The sequence below is a fragment of the Nycticebus coucang genome, chromosome 10 (genome assembly GCF_027406575.1).
Source record: "Nycticebus coucang isolate mNycCou1 chromosome 10, mNycCou1.pri, whole genome shotgun sequence".
Taxonomy (NCBI): domain Eukaryota; kingdom Metazoa; phylum Chordata; class Mammalia; order Primates; family Lorisidae; genus Nycticebus; species Nycticebus coucang.
Window position 1 is genome coordinate 126746144 of NC_069789.1, and position 21839 is coordinate 126767982.

Below are 21839 nucleotides of genomic sequence, written 5' to 3' on the forward strand. Positions count from 1 at the left end.
AATTTTATGGAAAAGATACTCACAGTCTTACCACCCTGTACAGGGGCAGCTGTAGCATGTCTCAGCAGAGTTTCCAAGGACCCCAGTCCCTGGGGAACAATGAGGTATCAGTGATACTGTCTGCATAAGATAGGTTCTCCCTGGCTCTGAAGAGGGAGTTCTATTTTTATAACATAGTCCTTGAATAGCCAGGACTTCCATCACCATTCTAGAAGAGCTTGTGCAACAATGTAAGCTTTTCCATTTAAGGGGGGTTAACCCACACTGGACTCTCGAGGTTCTCACCCATAACTTAGGATGATCAAAGCCCCCTTGAGGAGACAGCAAAGTCAGTGGCCAGGATTTCCTGAAGAATATCACTGCCCCCAGCTTTCATCCTCTGGAAAGCTCATTCTCTTCTTTCTGCTTTGTCTCAGACCTGGGATTCTTTTAGCTCAGTGGTTCTGAGGGGACCACAACATTAAAAAAATCCATTTCTGGGCTGGACGAGGTGGCTCATGTCTGTAATCCTAGCACTCTGGGAGGCCAAGAGAGTGGATTGCCTGATCTTAGCAGTTCAAGACCAGTCTGAGCAAGAGCAAGACCTCGTCTCTATTAAAAATTAAAAAAAAACTAGCTGGGCATTGTGGCAGGGGCCTGTAATATCAGCTAATCAGGAGGCTGAGGCAAGAGGATTATTTGAGCCCAAGAGATTGAGGTTGCTGTGAGCTATGATGCTACGGCACTCTACCAGGGGGTGACAGAATGAGACTCTGTCTCAATAAACAACAACAACAAAAAAAAAAATATGACAGACTGGGTGGCTTACACAAGGGGAGAGTAATGAGGATTTGTATGGTGTAAGGCAAGGAAGTTCATGAAAAAGGGGCGATGGCATCATCATAGCTCACAGCACCTCCAACTCCGGAGGTTGGCGAGGTAGTGCAGGCTGTGGGCCTGGAAGATGTGGGCTATCCCATCTGTGCAGCTCCTTGCTGACACAGCAGCAGGAAGAGAGGGAGACCCGGGGACACAGAGCAGCCTTAGGCCTCCAGAGATAACTTATAGTTCCTTGGGTCTGAGATGTCTTGCTCTGTTGCTTGGCCTCAGCCTAGCTCACAGCAACCTCAAACTCCTGGGCTCAAGAGATCTTGCCACCTCAGCCTCCCGAGTAGCTGGGACTACAGGTGCCTGCCACCATGCCTGGCTCACTTTTCTATTTTTAGTAGAGACGGGGTCTCTCTCTTTCTCAGGCTGGTCTCGACCTCCTGAGCTCAAGCAACCTTTGAGCTGCATGCTGGGATTACAGGCGTGGGGGACCACATCTGACCCAGGATATTACTGCATTTAGCGTCCATTCAGTTTTGTGCTTTGCACATTCTCACTGAACAATATATTTTGGAGATGGTTTCCTAACAGCAAATACATGTAAATGTGGCTTCCTTTAAACTTAACTGCACATATTCTATGGTGTAAAAGAAATGAGTTACTTAACTAATTGCCTTCTGATGGGATTTAGGCTGTTTATTAGTTATTGCTTTCCCGTTACCCGTGTGCATCGGTCTTTGTACAAACTCCTGAGTGCATCTGCAGCATAGAGTCTGGGGGGTGGGGCGGGCATCAGATGGGCCAAGGGGTGTGAGTTCTACATTTGAGTGAAAAAGCCAACTTGCCGTCACGGAAGGAGTGCAAGCTAATGTGGATATAAGTCACAGGCGCCGGCCCCTTTGGACTGCTATACAACATTATAGTTTATTCTTTCTAGTCTATGATGTCAGAGAGTGAGAGAGAGAGAGCTTGGCTCAGTGGGGCAGAAGAGACAGTGTATGCTTGGAGAGGCGACAAGGGGCCAAGCCACGTGGGTCCTCAGTGCTGGACAAGGAGCTGGACTTAGTGCTGAGGGTACGGGGGATCCATAGAGGGTTAGAGGCCAAAGAGGGATGTGGTCATGTGGGGTGTGATAGCAAAAGCCATCTAATGGTTGCCTTTCCCTCAGGGATCCTGACTCTACCTAGCCCTGACCTCTTTGCTCTCCTCTCTCCACAGGATCTGGCCTCTGGGTGAGGGGACGAGAGCAGACAAACTTGCTCTGCTAGCTGAGATGACCTCAGTCAAGCCACACTGCTGCCATTCCGGCTAGCCACACTCCGCAGGTATGTGGCCAGATGGAGCCAGAGATTGCAGTGGTGGACCTGGGACAGAGATGGAGGCCTGCCCACTCACCCAGAGGCCAGATCGACTCCATGCCCCCCACATCTGGCAAGGCCTGGCCTGCCCCAACTACTCAGATAAAGTTTGAAAATGTCCAGCAGAACAATTCTTTTTGCAGTGTACATTTCATGAAATGCCAGCAGTGGCATTTTTATTAACACTTCTTTCCTGGGGAACAAAGGCAATAATCATCACAGAATATTTGGAAAATACCAAAATATCCGAGGAATGAAGTAAAAGTTCCCTGCAAGTCTCTCCTCTTCTTTAATAACCAATGTTGACCTTTGGGACATTTTAAAGAAATACAAACACACATGTATGTATATTTTCACTGGAAAAGGAATTATACTTAGCATACTATATTGTAATCTGTTTTTTCACTTACAATTTCCCAAATTTGTTTTCATCTTATTAAGTATTCTTTTGCAGTGTAATTTTTAAGGAAAAAAAAAACACCCTGATTTAATGCATACCAATCAATTGCTACTAACTCCTCAAACTCTTTTTTTTTTTTTTAAGACAGAGTCTCACTATGTTGTCCCTGGTAGAGTGCCATGATGACACAGCTCACAGCAACCTCAAACTCTTGGGTTTAAGTGATTCTTTTGCCTCAGTCTCTCAAGCTGCTGGGACTATGCCCAGATATTTTTTGTTGCAGTTGTCATTGTTGTTTGACTGGCCTGGGCTGGGTTTGAACCCACCATCCTTGGTGTATGTGGCTGGCACCATAACCACTGTGCTATGGGCACCCAGCCTCAAACATTCTTTTTTTTTTTTAGAGACAGAGTCTCACTTTGTCACCCTTGGTAGAGTGCTGTGGCATCACAGCTCACAGCAACCTCCAGCCCTTAGGCTTATGCGATTCTCTTGCCTCAGCCTCCCGAGTAGCTGGGACCATAGGTGCCCACTACAACACCTGCTATTTTTTTTGTTGTTGCAGTTTGGCTGGGGCTGGGTTTGAACCTGGCACCCTCGGTATATGGGGCCAGTGCCCTACTCACTGAGCCACAGGAGCTGCCCTAGCCTCAAACATTCTTTAAAGACCCTCAGCCATATGTTATTAACTCTAACATATGCTGAGCTCGTGAGTTGGACATCTCTCATGGAAAGCACCAAGCATTTTCAAGTGTGACCTTACTTTTAAAAATGCAAATATGTGACTTATTTCCGCAAGTCGATTATTTCCATATGTCAAGGATAGATAGAGCTCTAACCATTTGAAATTGGGATTCACTGGAGACAATTGCAGCCTTAGCCAATAGTTCATTTCTGCATTTGGTTCTGATTGTATGGGATTAAGAAAATACATGATTCATAATAAAAAGGTCTACTGTTTCCTGCGCTCTATGCTATGAGGTAGGGACTGTTGCAGCTCCCATGTATAGAGGGGTTCACTGAGGCTCAGAGAGTCTGGTGGGTCTGGTGAGAACCCAGTCCTGACTTTTTGCCTCTCTCTGAGAATCCCAGTCGCAAACTCAGTCACTGTGAACTTGCTTGTGAAAACACCTGACTTCGAAAGCAGATTAGGATGGAATCCTCCCTTTCCCCGGCATGTTTATAAGCCATTCAAATATGTGCCCAAGGTGGAGAAGGAGTTTCATTCCAGAGCCTGCAAGAAGAGCTAGTTAGGGCCGGTTAACCGGAATGGGGCTCCTAAGTGAGAAAATATGATATGTATCACGTCTATATAGTGTTTTCAAAATTCTGGTTTGAAAATTAAAGCTATATACTGTTCAGTGCTTTAGAAATCTCTGTACTGGCTTTTGTTTATGAAAAATAATAGAGGCTGGGCACAGTGGCTCAGGCCTGTAATCGCAGCACTCTGGAAGGTGGAGGCTGGTGGATTGTTTGAGCTCAGGAGTTCCAGACTAGGCTGAGCAAGAGCAAGACCCCGTCTCTACTAAAAAGAGAAGAACTATTTGGGGTCATTTTCCTGGGTAGTCCCAGCTTCCTGGGAGGCTGAGGCAAGAGGATCACCTAAGCCCAAGAGTTTGAGGTTGCTGGGAGCTATGACGCCATAGCACTCTACCCAGGATGATAGAGTGAGACTCTGTTTAAAAAAAAAAGGACAATCTTCATAAAATTTTTTCACATACGATATGGTGAAAATTTCTCCTCTCAGCCTTTTATCCCACTCCCCCCGCCCCACTAGGAGTTGTTCCTGGGAAACACATAGAATTTTTACAAAAATGAAATCACTTCAGCACAATGTTCTGCTTTTGCTTTTTTCACTGAATGGTAAACAGATCATGACAACCTGTGACATCTGCAGTCTGGAATATACTTCAACAGTGGGTTGGTGTATCCTGGCTTAGAAAGATAACCGTAATATGTGGTTAGGGAAAGAAAGCAAGTTGTAAAGAGAGATTTGAAGCATGATTCCATTAAACTCACATGTGCTTATGTGAAGTATGTAGAGACACGTCTAAACACGTCGTAACAGCCGTTATCTAGGGGGTTGGGCCAGATTGTGTGGTTTACTGGCGTGTGGAACGTGGGACGCTCTCATTTCTAAATTTTTATACTCTTTTAAAACTTAAGGAAAGGTTATTTCCTAGCTATTACTCTGGGAGGCCAAGGCAGGTGGATCGCTTGAGCTCAGGAGTTCCAGACCAGCCTGTGCAAGAGCCAGACTCCGTCTCTACCAAAAATAGAAAAATTAGCTGGGCGTTGTGGCAGGTGCCTGTAGTCCCAGGTACTTGGGAGGCTGAGGCAAAAGGATCGCTTGATGCTTGAGCCCAAGAGTTTGAGTTTGCTGTGAGCTATAAGACACTCTATCGAGCATGACAAAAGTGAAACTCTGTCCAAAAAAAATCCCCCAAAAAACAAAGGATCACTTGAGCCCAGGAGTTTGAGGTTGCTGCGAGCTATGACTCTTGGGCACTTAAGCCAAGGCAACAGAATGAGGCTCTGTCTTAATAATAATGATAATAATAACAACAAACAAATAAATAGGTTACAAACGACTTTTACTTTTTTTTTTTTTTTTAGACAGGGTCTCAAGCTGTCACCATGGGTAGAGTGCTGTGGTGTCACACCTCACAGCAGCCTCCAACTCTTGGGCTCAAGTGATGCTCTTGCCTCAATTTTTCTATTTTTAGTAGAGACAGCGTCTCAATTTTGCTCAGGCTGGTCTGGAACTCACAAGCTCAAGCTATCCACCCACCTCAGCCTCCCAGAGTGCTAGGATGACTTTTACTTTTCTAAAAGTTTTGCCCCATCATCTTAAACATTATTTTAAAAACCTCTGTTTGACCTGCCCTGCTAATGTGTCTATAGAAATCAAAGTACTGTATATAGTTTTCAATCTTTCCTATGTGTACTTCTTGGAGTGTTTTCCATGTTAAACATAATGTTCTTGCTAATTTTTTACTACCATGTGGTATTCAAGAGCATAGAGATGGAAAAGCTAATTACCCAGTCCCCTGGTCATTCAGGTTACTGTAATGGACATCCTTATATGTGCTTTTCAATTACTCATATCATGATGGCATCTTTTTAATATATCAGTTCACTTAGAGCTATCTTCTTTTAAAATGTTGTTGTTATTATTATTTTTTAGAGACAAGATCTCTGTTGTCCAGGCTGGAGTGTAGTGACTATTTACAGCTGCAATCATAGCGCATTGCAGCCTCCAACACCCAGGCTCACCCTCCTGCCTCAGCCTCCTGAGAGAAGTTGGGAGTACAGGCAGGAAGCAGCCACAGGAAATTCCAGTCCAAGGGCTGGGTGTTTTGGCTCAAGCATATAATCCTTGCACTTTGGGAGGCCAAGGCAGGGGAGGATTGGTTGAGGCCAGGAGTTTGGGATCATGTAACACAGTGAGACCTGCCTTGATAAAAAAAAAAAAAAAAAGAAAAGAAAGAAGGAAAGATAAGAAACAAGAAAACTTAGCCAGGTATGCTGGTGCATGCCTATAGTCTCAGTTATTTGGGAGGCTGAGGCAAGAGGATCGCTTGAACCTGGGAGTTTGAGGTTGCAGTGAGCTATGTTGATGCCACTACCCTCTAGCCTGGATGACAGAGTGAGGTCCTGTCTCAGAAAGAAAAAAAAAAAGGAAATACCTAAGGACGTAAGATGATTGATTTATACAACCCATCCCTGATGAATGCTAGGTTGTTTCCAATTTTTTACCCTAATAAACTGTGGCCTCTTTGACCATTACAAATTTTTATATTGTTTTGTTTCATTTTATGTTTGTGTGCCCAGGCTAGAGTACAGTAATGGCATCATAGCGCACAGGAACCTCAGACTCCTGGGTTCAAGCTCCCGTCTGCCTCAACTTCAAGAGTATCTGGGGCTAAAGGCACCCGTCAGTACACCTAGCTGATTTTTTCTGGTTTTGGTAGACATGAGGTTTCGTTCTTACTCAGGCTGGTCTCAAACACCTGAGCTGAAGCAATCTTCCTGCCTCAGTCTCTCAGAGTGCTAGAATTACAGGCATGAGCCACTGCACCTGGCATATTACAGATTTTTTAAAGTGTATTTTAAAAAATGAAATCTGAACTCATCATTTGCAGACCGCTTGCAGCCTTATGGAATAAATAAGGACCCAGAGAAACTTTATTTGGTGGGGAAAGAAGCCAGGCCCTCCAGGCAAGGCCCAGTTGCTGCACAATGGCCAGAGGATGAGGCTGGTACAGCGAGGACAAAAGAGGGATAATAGGATTCTTAAACTGTTGGCTGTCACAGACCCCTTAGAAAACTTTCTAGAAGGCTGTTTATCACCTATAAATCTCAACAGCCCTGTACTTTGATTTTCCTTTGATAAATAACCCCTCTCCCCAGCACCACTACTGGATCCATCCTTAGCAGGATTATCAATCCAGGGACCCTCCCCTCCCCAACCACAGGATGAGCCTAGAAACTAAATCAAAGCAGTGAGATTCAATCCTTGACGTTGAATAACTGGGAGAGAGGCCCTTTCTGAATGCTGTGTTGCTTAGCTATAAAGATGAAGTCTGGTGTTGCCAGAGAAACCCTTTCTGCGAATGAAGCTGGTCTCCTGGAAACCTAGATGGAACTCCTGGATGCAGACATGCCTGAAGCCAGCCCTACTGACTCGGTTTCATGAGCCAACAAATTCCATTTATGCTTCAGTCAGTGCCATTCGGATTTCTGCCTCTTTCACTGGATGAGTTCTTGTTCATTCACCCTTGACCCAGAGAAAACAAATTTATTCATTCATTCATTCAATCAGTATTTATTGAATTTCTGATCTATACTCGGCTCTGTGGTGGGCAATGATGGGGACAGTAAGTGACCGTGACAGAACCTGTCCCTCCTCTCATGGCAATCCCAGTCCACCAGAGCTTAAACAGCCAATCACAAGTATTCAGCAATAACGGCAAACCTGCCATGAAGAAGGAACTCAGGGGGACATCTGTGAACCGGTTGGTGAGATCAAGGAAGAGGCTCCCAAAGACACCTGAAAGATAGGTCAGGCACCAGCCAAAAGTGAGGGCTAAGGGTTTGTGCACACAAATACTGGGCTTTCACGACACACCCAAGGCCCAGTAGAGCCCAGAAACCTGGGAAAAGATCTTGGAGGTGAAAGGAAGGCAGCGGAGAGGCGAGGTGGGCATCCAGGCCCCAGCTGGAGAAAGCAGGATCAGGAAGTGGAAGAGGCTGAGCTGTGAACGTCATGGTCTTCCGTTCTTGCTCCTCAAAGCGTGGTATAGAAATACATGGCTATCAGCATCACGGGGAGCTGGTGAGGACGCAAAGAGATGAGTGGCGCCCAGCCCAACTCCAACAGCCACATCCACCCGTCCACTCCCCAGTGCTCACCGTCCACATCAGGATGGCAAACCCAAACCACGAGATGCCCCACGTGTAGCTGTCGATGGCATGGCCAATGTGCTCGAAGCAGCCCTGGGCATGGGGACAGTGGGGGTTAGAGAAAATGTCCAGGGGAGCTAGCAGCTGAAGGCAAGAGTCACTACATGCCCCTGGGAAAGTCACTTTTTCCTCTGAGCCTTGGTTTTTCTCACCTGTGCAATGGTGATCACGGCAGTATCTACCCTCCAGGGTGGTTTTCAAGAGCCAGGGAGGTGAGCCATTTATACTTCGGGCCCTAGACAAGTAGGTGCTGCCCTGATGGTAGCTGTGACAGCCTGAGGGTGATTTTATTTGGAGCCAGCTTTCTGTGCATGACAGCCTGAGGGTGATTTTATTTGGAGCCAGCTTTCTGTGCAGCCCCTGAATTCCAAGGGTTTGAAATATGCCTTTAAAATTAGTCCAGAGATCATTCCTGCTCCTGTCACACCAGTGTTCCCTTCATACAGACACTTGTCCCATCCTGGAAGCAGCTGGGAACAAAGGTGCAGGGTGTGTGCCCTGCAGCTAGACAGGACCAAGTTGGGGTCTGCTCTGACCCTTTGTGTTGGCTTAGAGCAGGGATTTTCAACTGGTGTGCCGCGGGACACTGATGTGCCATGAGAGGATCTTAGGTGTGCCATGAAACATTTTAAAGACCATTATTTATTTATTTATTTTATTATTACTATTTTTTTGAGACAGAGTCTCACTATGTCACCCTCTGTAGAGTGCTGTACTGTCACAGCTCACAGCAACCTCAAACTCTAAGGCTCAAATGATTCTCTTGCCTCAGCCTCCAGAGTGGCTGGGACTACAGGCGGCCAACACAGTGCCTGGCTAGTTTTTCTGTTTTTACTAGCGACAGAGTCTCCATCGTTCTCATGCTGATCTTGAACTCCTGAGCTCAAGCAATTCACCCACCTCGGCCCCCTACAGTGCTGGGATTACAGGTGTGAGTCACAGCATCTGGCCCCAATTGTTGCTCTTATTCCCAGACAACATGAGAAAAGTTTCAGGTGGCAGGTCTGGATCACGCAGATCCCAAACACCTCCTGCTAACTTGCAGGGAGAGTTGGGAGAGAGGAGACAGAGAGAAAAGCAGAGAGAGGAGGAGAGGGAAGGAAGGAGATGGACAAACAATGGTAAGGAGAAAGGGAAAAAAGAAAACCAGAGAGGGAGGAAGAGGGGGCAGAGCCCAGCAAAGTCAGACCAACAGACAGGTGCAGCAAGGGCAAGGGGGACACACCTTGGTGAACAGGTAGTCTACGTGGCCCAGGCGGCAGCCCTCTTCATTGACGGAAATGAAGTTTCCTGTCCGGCGACAGCACAGGGGGGGCCAGGGGAATACCACCTCAGGAGTGGCTGCTCGGAAGGTTGATGTGAAGTTCACCCAGTCCATGGGGCCAGACGTGCCACAGCACTCTTGCTGGAGAGAAAGGTAGGGGTCAGCAGCTTCGGCTCAGAGAGGAGCTGCTTGATAGAGGTTGCAGAGAGGAGAGGCAGGGCCGGCTTTCAACTGCTGGGCCCAGCTTCCCATACCCGGGGCCTCAAAGTGGGTGCGGGAGTGTGTCTGTGGATGTTTGTGACCAAGTATCAGGTAATATTTGTCCCAGGACTGGAAGGTTGATAGGGGATTTGGATCAAACCCACAATCACAAGAATGATGCTGACAAAATAACAGAAGGGGCAAATGCTGTTTTTTTCTGCCCCTGGTGAGTGTTTAATTTGTGGCTCCTCCCAAATGATGAAAACACAGGCCTGGGTGTCCTTCACACGTGGGTGCAAAGCCTGGCCAAGTGGACCTCAATGTCCCTTGAGTCCTCAATTTCTTCCTCCTCTGGGACAATATAATGTTGGTTTAATTAAGAGGGTGGCTTCCGGAACCTGGCTTTGAATGCTTCCGGTTCTGTGACCTACCAGCTCTGGGACCTCACACAAGCTATGCCATCTCTTGCCGTGGTTTTCTTATTGCTAAAAAGTTGATCTCCCGGCTGGGTGCAACTGCTCACACCTATAATCCCAGCACTCTGAGAGGACGAGGCAGGTGGATTGCCTGAGCTCACAGGTTCGAGACCAGCCTGAGCAAGAGTGAGACCCCATCTCTACTAAAAATAGAAAAACTAGCCAGGTGTCGTGGTGGGTACCTGTAGCCACAACTACCACAAAACTAGCCAAAAAAAAGCTGATCTCCCTTGAAGGGGTGATTGTAAGGATTAAATAAGTTACTTGGCTTTTTTTTTTTTTTGAGGAAGAGTCTCACTTTGTCACTCTTGGTAGAGTGCCATGGCATCATAGCTCGCAGCAACCTCAAACTCTTGGGCTCAAGTGATTTTCTTGTCTCAGCCTCCAGAGGACCTGGGACTACAGGTGCTAACCACAATGCCCAGGTATTTTTTAGAGATGGAGGTGGGGCAGGCGGTCCTCAATCTGGCTCAGGCCAGTCTCCAACCTGTGAACTCAGGCAATCCACCTACCTCGGCCTCCCAGAGTGCTGAGATTACAGGTGTGAGCCACCACGCCTAGCCTGGATTAAATAAATTTTAATAGTACTTTGAACAACACTAAAAACAAGTTAGTTCTTAATAAATGATTGCTGTTACTATTATTGTTACTACTACTGAGGCAGTAGTAACCTGGCTGCCAGGTTCCAATTCCAGCTCTCCGGCCTAGCAACTATGACCCCAGGCCCTAGACTTTCCCTTTCTGGGCCTGGAAACGGGTGCTGACTAGATCCCGGCCCTCACAGGGGTCACGTGAGTGGATGTCTTTACAGCACTCACTCAACCTACCAGCGAGATGATGAGTAGGGCTATGGGAGCCCCACCTACCTTGGTGGACAGAGCCCAGGCCCTCCCAGCACCCCGCCCACCTCGATCATGATGCGGTCCCAGAGGCGGGTCAGTTCCTGGCCCTGGTCGGTGTCTGCACTGTAGAAAGTCAGCATCTGCTTGGTGATCAGGGATGGGTTGGACACCATCTGTGGCAAGCCAGGAAGAGCCGGGTGCAAAGGGGCTGTGTGGGGAGGGAGTTCGGCCTCCACACCCACCGGGGACCCTCCCCACTGCCCCCAAGTCAGCCCCTCCCCTGGCCGCTGCCCGCCTCACGTAGTCTCGGTGGGTGTAGGACGTGATGCAGGAGGCGCATTCAAAGATGTAGACGATCAGCATCAGCAGCAGGTACTGGGGAGACACGGAGGGCGGGGCAGCTCGTCAGGGCGGAGCCTGAGAGGCCACACCCCCGAGCGGGACGGATCCGTGCCTAGAAATAGGAAGGGTTTTGAAAGTACAGGACAGCATAGGCGCGGTGGCTGTATCCTTTAATACTAGCGCTCTGGGAGGCTGCTGAGCAAGAATCCCTTGAGCTCAGGAGTTCGAGACCAGCCTGAGCAACAGTAGGACTCGGTCTAAAAGTAGAAAAACTAGCCAGGCGTGGTGTTGGGCGCCTGTAGTCCCAGCTACTGGGGAGGCTGAGGAAAGAGGATCTGTTGAGCCCAAGAATGTGAGGTTCTGTGAGCAGTGACGCCAGAGCACTCTAGCCAGGGAGACAGAGTGAGGCTCTGTCTCCAAAAATAGATAAAGAAAAGACAAAAATAAATAAAAGTACAGGACAGTGTGAACATTACCACCTCCTGGTAGGGTATATGGTGTTCACTGTACAAGTCTTCCAACCTTTCTGTATATTTGAAATAGTTTACAATAAAATGTTAAAGGAAATTTTATCAACAACAAAAACATAGTGAATTTCCTGAGATTAACTATTGGCTTGGAATTGATAAAACAAATGTCTACTACAAAAAGAAAAAAAAAAAACACCAGACATTCACGTCAGGGACAGTGAACACAGATTGGGTCTTGGAAGATATGAAGGAACGAGGGGGTGCCCGTGACATAGAGTGAAAAAAAACCAGTAGTTGGTGTTTAATAAAAATTCTTTTCCTGTCCTCACCCCTCACACTCCCTTGTACAGCAGTAGGAGGTTGGGTGCAGATGTACCAACCCCGCGCTGAGAGACCAGATGACATTGCATAACATGCCCTGCCACTTTAAAACAATGTCCTTATCGCTCAGAGAAGGGTGCTCTCAAATATTTACAGGCAAGTGACTTGACGTCTAGAATGAGTTTCGAAATACCCCAGTAAGAAAAAAATGTGAGCCGGCAAAGGGCGGAGGAGAGGCGCCAACACTGGTCAGTCCATCATGGACACTGTTGAAACTGGGTGACAGGGTCACAGGACTCAAAATGCCCTTCCTTCTACTTTCGTGGACATTCAAAATTTCTCATAAGAAGGTTAAAAACAAATTCTGTCTTAGTTAATGACAAATGGATAGAGGAGACACACAATTTTTTTGTTTTTTTTTGCTAGGTGGGTGCATTTTTAAGGCTTTGGTTAAATTGTTATGCCATAGAATTAACTATATGGTAAGAAGAAAAGAAAGGAAGGAAAGAAGGAAGGAAGGAAAGAGAGAGGGAGGGAGGAAGGAAGAAGTGAAACCCTTCCATGGCTCCATCTTATCCAGATAAAGCCAAAGTCCCACAAGGCACTCCCTCCTTCCACATCCCCATCCCTCACTGTTCTCCCTGCTGGTCCCCTCATTTCCCCTCATCTCCCTTCCCTTTCTCAGTGGGCCTCTGCCATCTTGGACTCTTGGCTCCCTCTGGCTTCAGAGCCTTTGCTCTCTCTTTCCTGAGCTTGGAAATGGCTCACTCCGTCAGCTCCTCCAGGTCTGAGGCGCTGTGAGGTCTCCCCTTGCCATCCCCAGCTCCTGACCTCCCTTCCCTACTCCTTGTGCCCCTAATCAGAGCTTCTCTCCTCTGGGTCAAGGGCTTTTATGTGTTGCTAACTCCAGTAACCCCTCTGCCTAGCGAAGGGTTTGGCTCATATTTCTGCTCAGTAAACATTTGTTGACTGAATAAGTAGTTGCTCCTGAAAATCTGAAACACCCTGTCAGCTGGGCCTAGATTGGAATCTATGTCTCCCAGTCACCTGGGAGAGGCTGCTGGCCTCTGGGAGCCTCAGTTTATTCATCTGGTAAATGGGTCAAAAAGCACCAACTTCAGAGGGCTTCTGGGAGGCTGAGAGAACCCATTTTCTAAACTGCTCACCTGGGTACAGGGGAGATCCCTGGGAAGTGTGGGTTGTTGATGGAGAGAGATTAAGAGCACAGACTCAAGAGCTGAACTGCTCAAGTTCAAATTGGCTCTACCACTCCCTTACTGTGTGACCCTGGAAAAATAATGGCACCTCTCTGAGCCTCAGTTTCAATCTCTGTCAAATAAGGTCATGATGATGATGATGATGATAGCATCTCATGGTTGGCTGTGAGGAATAAATCATTTAGAACAGCTCCTGGCATGTAGCAAAAACTCATTACAGGGTAGCTGTGCTATCATTATTTTTGTCATTGTTATCATTGGCAGAATTCACGAGTATCGGCTTGGGAGCCCAACTAGCTGGGGTTCAAATCCCAGCCCTGCTATTTGAGTCATCCTGCTGTTCAGGGCTTCCCTCCCTTCCCTGCACCTCAGCTTATTTGTGCATTGGGAATACCAGCTGAGTCTATGTTACTGGCTATGGGAGGATAAACTGAAATGATGCCCATAAGGGCCTGAGTTGGGTGCCATCTGGAATCCACCCTAGTTAGGACTCTTGGACAATGATCTCTGTGCCCTCCCATCCCACCTGTCCACCTCCTGGGGCCTCACCGTAAGGATCATGGACCGGCGGTGACAGAGTGCTGCACCCACACCAAAGCTGGCCACCACGAAGAAGGAAAAGCCACAGAAGATGGCGATCCAGGCGCCAGCGAAAACGTCATCCTTGCCTGAGACGCCCATCAGCGGGTACACACGATACTGGTCGGCAGTCACCCATACCGTCTCGGCAAACAGGGCCAGGCCTGACAGCTGGACAGAGCATCTGGTTAGAAAGTTCAGCAGCCCCAGCCCTATGAGTGCCACAAGCAACTTGCTTTCCTGTTGTAAGCTTCCCCTGCCCTCTTGTTAAAGTGGGCATGCCATAAGTGGTAAAGACCTTGCCCTCCATGAGCAGGGATGAGGCTGAGCAGTGGCCAGGAGGGAAGGGAGTGCCCAGCTGGAACATAATCCCCACATCCCAGCTGCCAGCTGCTTCAAACATAAGAGGAGATGCCACAGGTAAAGCCTAGAGCTTGGGACTGGCACAGAGGCCATGCTTGGTTTACCTGCCCGCCCTTGAAAGTGTTGTTATTCCCTGAGGGAGGAATAAGACTCACAAAAAATCATAAAGATCACAAATGCATCAACCCAGCAATTCCACTGCCAGAAATCAAGCAATGTGCAGGAATCATATTTTTCTTTTTCATTCATTCATTCTTTCTTTTTTTTTTTTTTTTTGAGACAGAGCCTCAAGCTGTCACCCTGGGTAGAGTGCTGTGGCATCACAGCTCATAGCAACCTCAAACTCCTGGGCTTAAGTGATTCTCTTGCCTCAGCCTCCCAAGTAGCTGGGACTACAGGCACCTGCCACAATGCCCGGCTATTTTTTGGTTGTAGTTGTCATTGTTGTTTGGCAGGCCTGGGCTGGATTCGAACCCACCAGCTCTGGTGTACATGGCTGGCGCCTTAGCCGCTTGAACAACAGGCACCGAGCTAACATTTTTCTTTTTCTTTTTTTTTAGATAGAGTCTCACTTTGTTGACCTTGATAGAGTGCAATGGCGTCATAGCTCACAGCAACCTCAAACTCTTGGGCTCAAGCAATCCTCTTTCCTCAGCCTCCAGAGTAGCTGGGACTACAGGTGCCCACCACAACCCCCAGCTAGTTTTTCTATTTTTAGCCCAGATGGGGTCTTGCGCTTGCTGAGGGTGGTTTTGAACTCCTGAGCTAAGGCAATCCATCCATCTTCGGCTTCCCAAAGTGCTAGGATTATAGGCATGAGCCACCACGCCTGGCCCAGAATCACATGTTTAATTTAACTAATTAATTTATTTGTTTCTTTGAGACAGAGTCTCACTCTGGAACCCTGATTAGAGTGCCATGATGTCATCATAGCTCACAGCAACCGCAAACTCTTGAGCTGAAGCAATCCCCTTGCCTCAACCTCCCATGTAGCTGGGACTACAGGCACCACCACCATGCCTGGCTAGTTTTTCTAATTTTAGTAGAGATGGGGTCTCCCTCTTGCTCAGGCTGGTCTCGAACTCCTGAGCTCAAGCAGTCAACCTGCCTCGGCCTCCCAAAGTGCTAGAATCCCATGCATTAGCCACTGCACCCAGCCAGGAATCACATATTTTAAAACGCAAAACACAACATTAATTGAAAGCCATTGTTGTTTGCTCATTATTACAGTCTCCTGGGTGTCAAGTGGTCACTCTATGTCCATAACGCTGTTGAGGACAGCAGTTAGCATTTGCCAAGCACTTCTTCTGAGCTGAGGGCTATATATACACATATCAACCCACACAACAATCCACACAATGAGGTCATGATCTGTAGATGAGGTAAAGGAGGCACAGAGAAGTAAAGTTGTTTGCAAAGGTCACACAGCTGAGGTGCAGCGGAACTGGAGTTTAAACCCAGGCTGTTTAAACTGACTTGAGAGTCTGAGGCAACCACCCACTAGGGAGTTCTGGGCCCTCGGCCTCCACCCTCCACACTCAGGACTGTCCCTCCCCACCACACACCCATTCAACCCCCAGCACTGGGACGTGTCTCACCAGAATGATGATGTTGCCCACGACCAGCAGCCCCACCACAACTGGAGATCCCTTCTCTGCCTCTGTTGTTGCAGAAGCCATATTCCTACCTGGGACACATGAGCAGATGAGGCCATGCAGAGGCTGGGGAGGTGAGGGGAGGGCCCAGCTGAATTCCCCCATCTCCACTGTACCCCCCAGTTGCCAAGATCTGCTCCAGCTCTCTGCTGAGCCCCGGCCTGTACCAGTGTGCCCACCACCCTGGGAGTGAGCCATTTTACAGGAGGGGAAAGCTGCTGAGCTCAGACAGGACAGTCACTGGGCAGAACCCAGCGCTGACTCTCCCTGAGCCTCAAACCCTCCCAGCACCCCCTGCTGCACCTAGACTCACAGAGCCCCCTCCTTACCTTCTCTGCCCCAAGCCTCTCAGTCCAGCCCCACTCACCCTGGCTCCCTATATATGCCAGGGCCCCTCCTTGGGCCAGTCTCCAAGGAAGGGGGGAGGGTGTCCAGAAGAGGGACAAGAGGCCAAGCAGGTAGACCCGGATGGGAGAACAGATTTTATGAGCTCCCCGCCACCCAAGTGATTTATAGACCTGAAATTCCAGCTTGTGGTAATGTCTGGCCACATGGGCAGGGTGATGTGCCCACGGCCTCTGGTTCCCAGGCTTCGGTGGTGGTGCAGGGTTGGGCCTGGGGGTGAGTGCACCCCCCAATGTCTCTCTACTTAGGACATAGGCCTTCCTGGGAGTAGGAGCAAGGTGCAGGCGGACCAACATGTGAATCCTGAATCCCAGAACTGTGTCTTCTGCTGCGTGTGAACTTGGGCAGGTGGTTCTACCTTTCTGAGGCTGGGAGTTCAGGGGGAGGCCCAGGCAGAGACCTGGGCAGGCAGGTGAAGACAGGGCTGGACATAGACAGGGTGGAGGGGAGATGAGGGGACAGGTGGAGGGGCTGCTTAGTGGGCTGAGGGGAAAGGACGGCCCATGAGAGGTGTGTGCCAGGGGAGCTTGAGGAGATGCGTGTACAAGAGGTGGGAGGGGAAGGTGCTAGAAAATGTGAGGGGGCAGACAGAACGGGCTTGGTTGAAGAAAAGTACCCCCGTCTGATACACACAGAGAAAGCCACTGGTGGAAATTTCTTCAGGCTGCAGAATCAAAGAGACCTAGGTTCAAATCCCAGTTCCGCCTCTTCTGTGTGATGTGACTTCACTTGTATGTTTGCTCATCTGCAAAATGGGGTATCAGACCCTTTTCTGGGGCGACGGTGCAAAGAAGCCTGCAACGGACGTGTGCAGCAGCTGCAGCTCCTCGCCGGGTGCGCACCCCCAAAAGCCCGAGTTCCCTCCGATGGCGCCCCCTTGTGGTACAAGGCTGGTTCTGCAGGCCAAAATGGTTTGGGGCCCCCAGAACTTTTCCACTCTGAGGGAGGGCCAAGGAATTTACTGCGTCTTCTGAGAGTGACTTTCCCACTGTGTACGAACTGGACAAACGAGTGGTACTTCTAATTCCATTGTTAAGACACTGTCTTTGTAATAAGACACATGAAGTGTTTTCCAATTGAAATGGTTGCTTTGGTTTTAGTTTTAGTCAACCCACTTTAGGTTTAATATCATTTTTCTCCTTCAGGTTACATTCATATTAAGGACTAATGAGAAAATTTAAATCATGTACACGAGCTAAGTATAAACTTCAGCTTAAATAACTCACAAAGTAATAGAGCCATGCCAACAATCTGAAGCATTTTTATTTTCAAATAGTTGGTACCTGTTAGTGTTTGCAAGTTATATAAAATGTCCAATGAGATTGCAAGAGGGACTTTACCTAACAATTGCAATCAGTGTAACTGGCTTATTGTACCCTCAATGAATCCCCAACAATAAAAAAAAAAAATGTCCAATGAAAACAAAAAAATAAATCAATGGAGCAGTAATATGCCACCAGTCATAGAAGGAACCCATTTTGTTCTGAAACATAAAGCCAATGTACTTTAATGTTAAACTCGAATTTTCAATATTTCTTACAATTACATAAGTCGGTCTTCAAAACAATAAATGTCAAAATGCTAATTAATTCTTTAAAACATAATAATGCCAGTTTTCCCCAAGGCTGAACATATGCCCACCCTATGACTCAGCCATTTGTCACTGGAAATTCCCTCATTTCTGTGAATGTAATTCCTAACAGCCCCAAACTGGAAACCACCCAAATGCTCCTTATCAGTAGAGCAGACAAGTACATTTTGGCACTTTCATATAATAGATAATATCTAGCAATAAAAGGAAATGAACTATTGATATACACAACTGCAAGGATGAATCTCAAAAGCGTGATGCTAAATGGAAAAGCCATACTCAAAAGACTACAATTGTATGATTCTAGCTATGAAGTTCTAGAACAAACAAAACCAATTCCTAGTGATAAAAATTAGGGTAGTATGCCGCCAGCTCAATGGTTAGGGCGCCAGCCACCTACACCAGTCCTGGTGGGTTTGAACAGGGCTTAGGCCTGCCATATGACAATGACAACTACAACAACAACAACAACAAAAATAGCTGGGCATTGTGGCAGGTGCTTGTAGTCCCAGCTGCTTGGGAGGCTGAGGCAAGAGAGTTGCTTAAGCCTAAGAGTTTGAGGTTGATGTGAGCTATGATGCCACGGCACTCTACCCAGGGTGACATGGTGAGACTCTGTCTCAAAAAATAAAAAAATTAGGGTAGTGGATACCTGTCGGGGCATTGTAACTGCAGGGGACATAAGGGGAACTTTTCTTTCTTGATTTGGATGCTGGTTACATAGGGGTACACAGATTGTGAAAATCCATCAAGCTGTATACTCATAATAAGTGTATTTTTCTGTGTGGGTCTTAAAAAAATTTTACAGTGCCTTTTAATGAGGGTAGATCATTGCATGAGAAAGTTATCCAGCTCTGGCCAGGCACAGTGGCTCACAACTATAATCTTAGCACTCTGGGTGGCTGAGGCAAGAGGATTGCTAGAGCCCAGGAGTTTGAGACTAACCTGAGCAAGAGCAAGGACTATTTCTACAAACAATAGAAAAGTTAGAAAAAAAAGAAGAAGAAGAAGAAGAAAAGTTAGCCAGGTGTGGTGGCTCATGCTTATAGTCTCAGCTACTTCGGAGGCTGAGGCAGGAGGATCACTGGATCCCAGGAATTGGAGGTTCAATGAGCTGTGATGATACCACTGCACCCTAGCCCAGGCAACAGAGTGAGACTCTGTCAAGAAAAGAAAAGAAAAGAAAAGAAAAGAAAAGAAAAGAAAAGAAAAGAAAAGAAAAGAAAAGAAAAAGAAGGAAGGAAGGAAGGAAACAATCCCCCCAAAAGAAACTAAAAATAACCAAAATGATGTTGACCATTCTTAGGGAAAGGAAAGTCTTCCCAATAAATGGTGCTAGGAAAACTAGATAGCCACATGCAAAAGAATAAAGTTGGAGTCTTATCTTACATCATATACAAAAATTAACTCAAAATGGGTGAAAACCCTAAAGGTAAGACTTTGAAGGGGCTGGGCATGGTGGAGCACACCTACACCTCCTAGCACCCTAGGAGGCCAAGGTGGGAGGACCCCTTGAGGCCAGGAGTTTGTGACTAGCCTGGGCAATATAATGAGACACTTGTCCCTACAAAAAAAGTTAAAAAAAAAAAATCAACCAGATAAGGTCGCATGCACCTGTAGTCATAGCTACTCAGGAGACTGAGGTGGGAGGATAGCCTGAACCCAGGCGTTCAAGACTGCAGTGAGCTGTGATTGGGCCACTGAACTCTAGCATAGGTGACAGTGAAACATAGTCTCTAAAAAAATAAATAAATAAATAAAAATGTTAAGAAAAAGTAAAACTGCCCTTTTGGCTCACTGAGCATCACACTGGTGGTTGGCAAGAACAAGTGCCTTACGAAAGGCAGAAAAAAGGGAGCCAAGAAGAAAGTGGTTGGTCTATTTTCTAAGAAAGATTGGTATTATGTGAAGGCACCTGCTATGTTCAATATAAGGAATATTGGGAAAACACTAGTCACCAGGACTCAAGGAACCAAAATCGCATCTGATGGCCTCAAAGGTGGTGTGTTTGAAGTGAGTCTTGCTGATCTGCAGAATGATGAAGTTGCATTTAGAAAATTCAAGCTGATTACTGAAGACGTTCAGGGCAAAAACTGCCTGACTAACTTCCATGGTGTGGACCTTACCCGTGACAAAAATTTTTAACTGTCTATGGTTAAAAAATGGCTGACTGTGATTGAAGCTCATGTTGATGTTAAGACTACCGATGGTTATTTGCTTCGTCTGTGCTGTGTTGGTTTTACTAAAGAACCGCAACAATCAGATACGGAAGACCTCTTACGCCCAGCACCAGCAGGTTCGACAAATCCAGAAGAAAGTGATGGAAATCCTGACCAGAGAGGTGCACGTGAAGGACTTGAAAGAAGTTGTCAATAAACTGATTCCAGACAGCATTGGAAAGACATAGGAAAGCCTTGCCAATCTATTCATCCTCTCCATGATGTCTTCATTAGAAAAGTAACAATGCTGAAGAAACCCAAGTTTGAATTGGAAAAACTCATGGAGCTTCATGGCAGAGGTCGTAGTTCTGGAAAAGCTACTGGGGACGAAACAGGTGCTAAAGTTGGACGAGCTGATGGATATGAACTGCCAGGCCAAGAATCTGTCTAAAATTCAGACTTTTAATAATAGCAAATAAAGAATCCTATTTGTGGGGGAAAAAAGAAAGAAAAAGTAAAACTCTTTGAAGAAAACATAGGAAACAAGCTTTCTACGTCTAAACAAGACATTGGATTTGGCAATGACTTCTTTGATATGACACCAAGGGCAGAGGCAACAAAAGGAAAAATAGACATATTGGATTTCATGAAAACTATAAATTGTGTGGCTTGGCACCCATAGTACAGTGGTTATGGCGCCAGCCACATGCACCAAGGCTGGCGGGTTCGAACTCGGCTAGCGCCGGCTAAACAACAATGACAACTGCAAAAGAAAAAATAGCTGGGCATTGTGGTGGGTGCCAGTAGTCCCAGCTGCTTGGGAGGCTGAGGCAAGAGAATCCCTTAAGCCCAAGAGTTTGAGGTTGCTGTGAGCTATGACACCACGGCAGTCTACTCAGGGTGACATGGTGAGACTCTGTCTCAAAAAAAATTATAAATTGTGCATCAAAATATAATGTCATAATATCAATAATATCAGCAGAGCAAAAAGTCAAACCATGGAAAGGAAGAAAATATTTATAAACCATATATATTGTGAGGGATTAATATCCAGAATATATAGAGAACTCTTAAAACTCAACAACAATGAAAAACAACCTGACTCAAAAATGGGTAAAGGACTTGAAAAGACATTTCTCCAAAGCACATGAAAAGGTGCTCAACATGGCTATTCCCCAGGGAAATGGAGAAGTCAGAACCACAATGAGCCATCACCTCACAGCCAATTAGAATTGCTGGGAGGGCTGTGCCTGCGGCTCAAGGAGTAGGGTGCAGGCCCCATATACCGGAGATGGCAGGTTCAAACCCAGCTTCGGCCAAAAACTGCAAAAAAAAAGAATCACTGCTAGAAAAAACAAAATCAAAAACCAAACCCAGAAAATAACAAATATTGATGAAGACGTGGAGAAATTAGAATCCCGTACCTTGCTGTTGGGAGTGTACAGTGGTAAAGCCACTGTGGAATGCAGTAGAGCAGCTTCTCAAAAAAATCAAAAAGATAATTAATGTATAATCCGAAATTCCGCTTCTGCACTTGTACCCAAAAAAACTGACAGCGGGATCTTGAAGAGGTCACAGCGGCATCATTCCCCAGGAGCTAAACACGGAAGCACCCCAAGCATCCAGGGATGGCGGGACGGACATCAAAATGTGGCAGACGTAAGACCTGTGATGGAGCCCGACTCAGCCTTCAGGAAGGAGGGAAATTCTGACACAGTGAGAACCTGGACGAACCTCGAAGACATTATGTTAAAGGAAATGTCAGTCACAAAAAGACAAATACTGTATGATTCCACTTACATGAAGTAATTACGGTAGTCAAAATCATAGAGCCACACAATAGAATGGTGGTTGCCCAGGGCCGGTGGGAGTTATGGTTTCATGGGTGTGGTTTTGGTTTTTTATTTTACTTTTATCAAATGC

General features: G+C 46.8%; 1 protein-coding gene and 1 pseudogene across 1 annotated transcript; one reads left to right on the plus strand and one right to left on the minus strand.

Moving 5' to 3' along the window:
• Positions 1–7420: 7420 nt before the first annotated feature.
• On the minus strand, positions 7421–15785 carry UPK1A (uroplakin 1A). Its single transcript, XM_053607023.1, has 7 exons — positions 15705–15785; positions 13714–13914; positions 11115–11189; positions 10880–10987; positions 9257–9436; positions 7981–8064; positions 7421–7900 (listed from the first exon to the last, which is right to left on the minus strand). Exons 1-7 carry the CDS (start codon positions 15783–15785, stop codon positions 7856–7858), a joined length of 774 nt encoding a protein of 257 aa, XP_053462998.1. The 3' UTR covers positions 7421–7855.
• Positions 15786–19542: 3757 nt separating this feature from the next.
• Positions 19543–20391, plus strand: LOC128597026 (40S ribosomal protein S3a-like; annotated as a pseudogene).
• The last annotated feature ends 1448 nt before the right edge of the window (positions 20392–21839 follow it).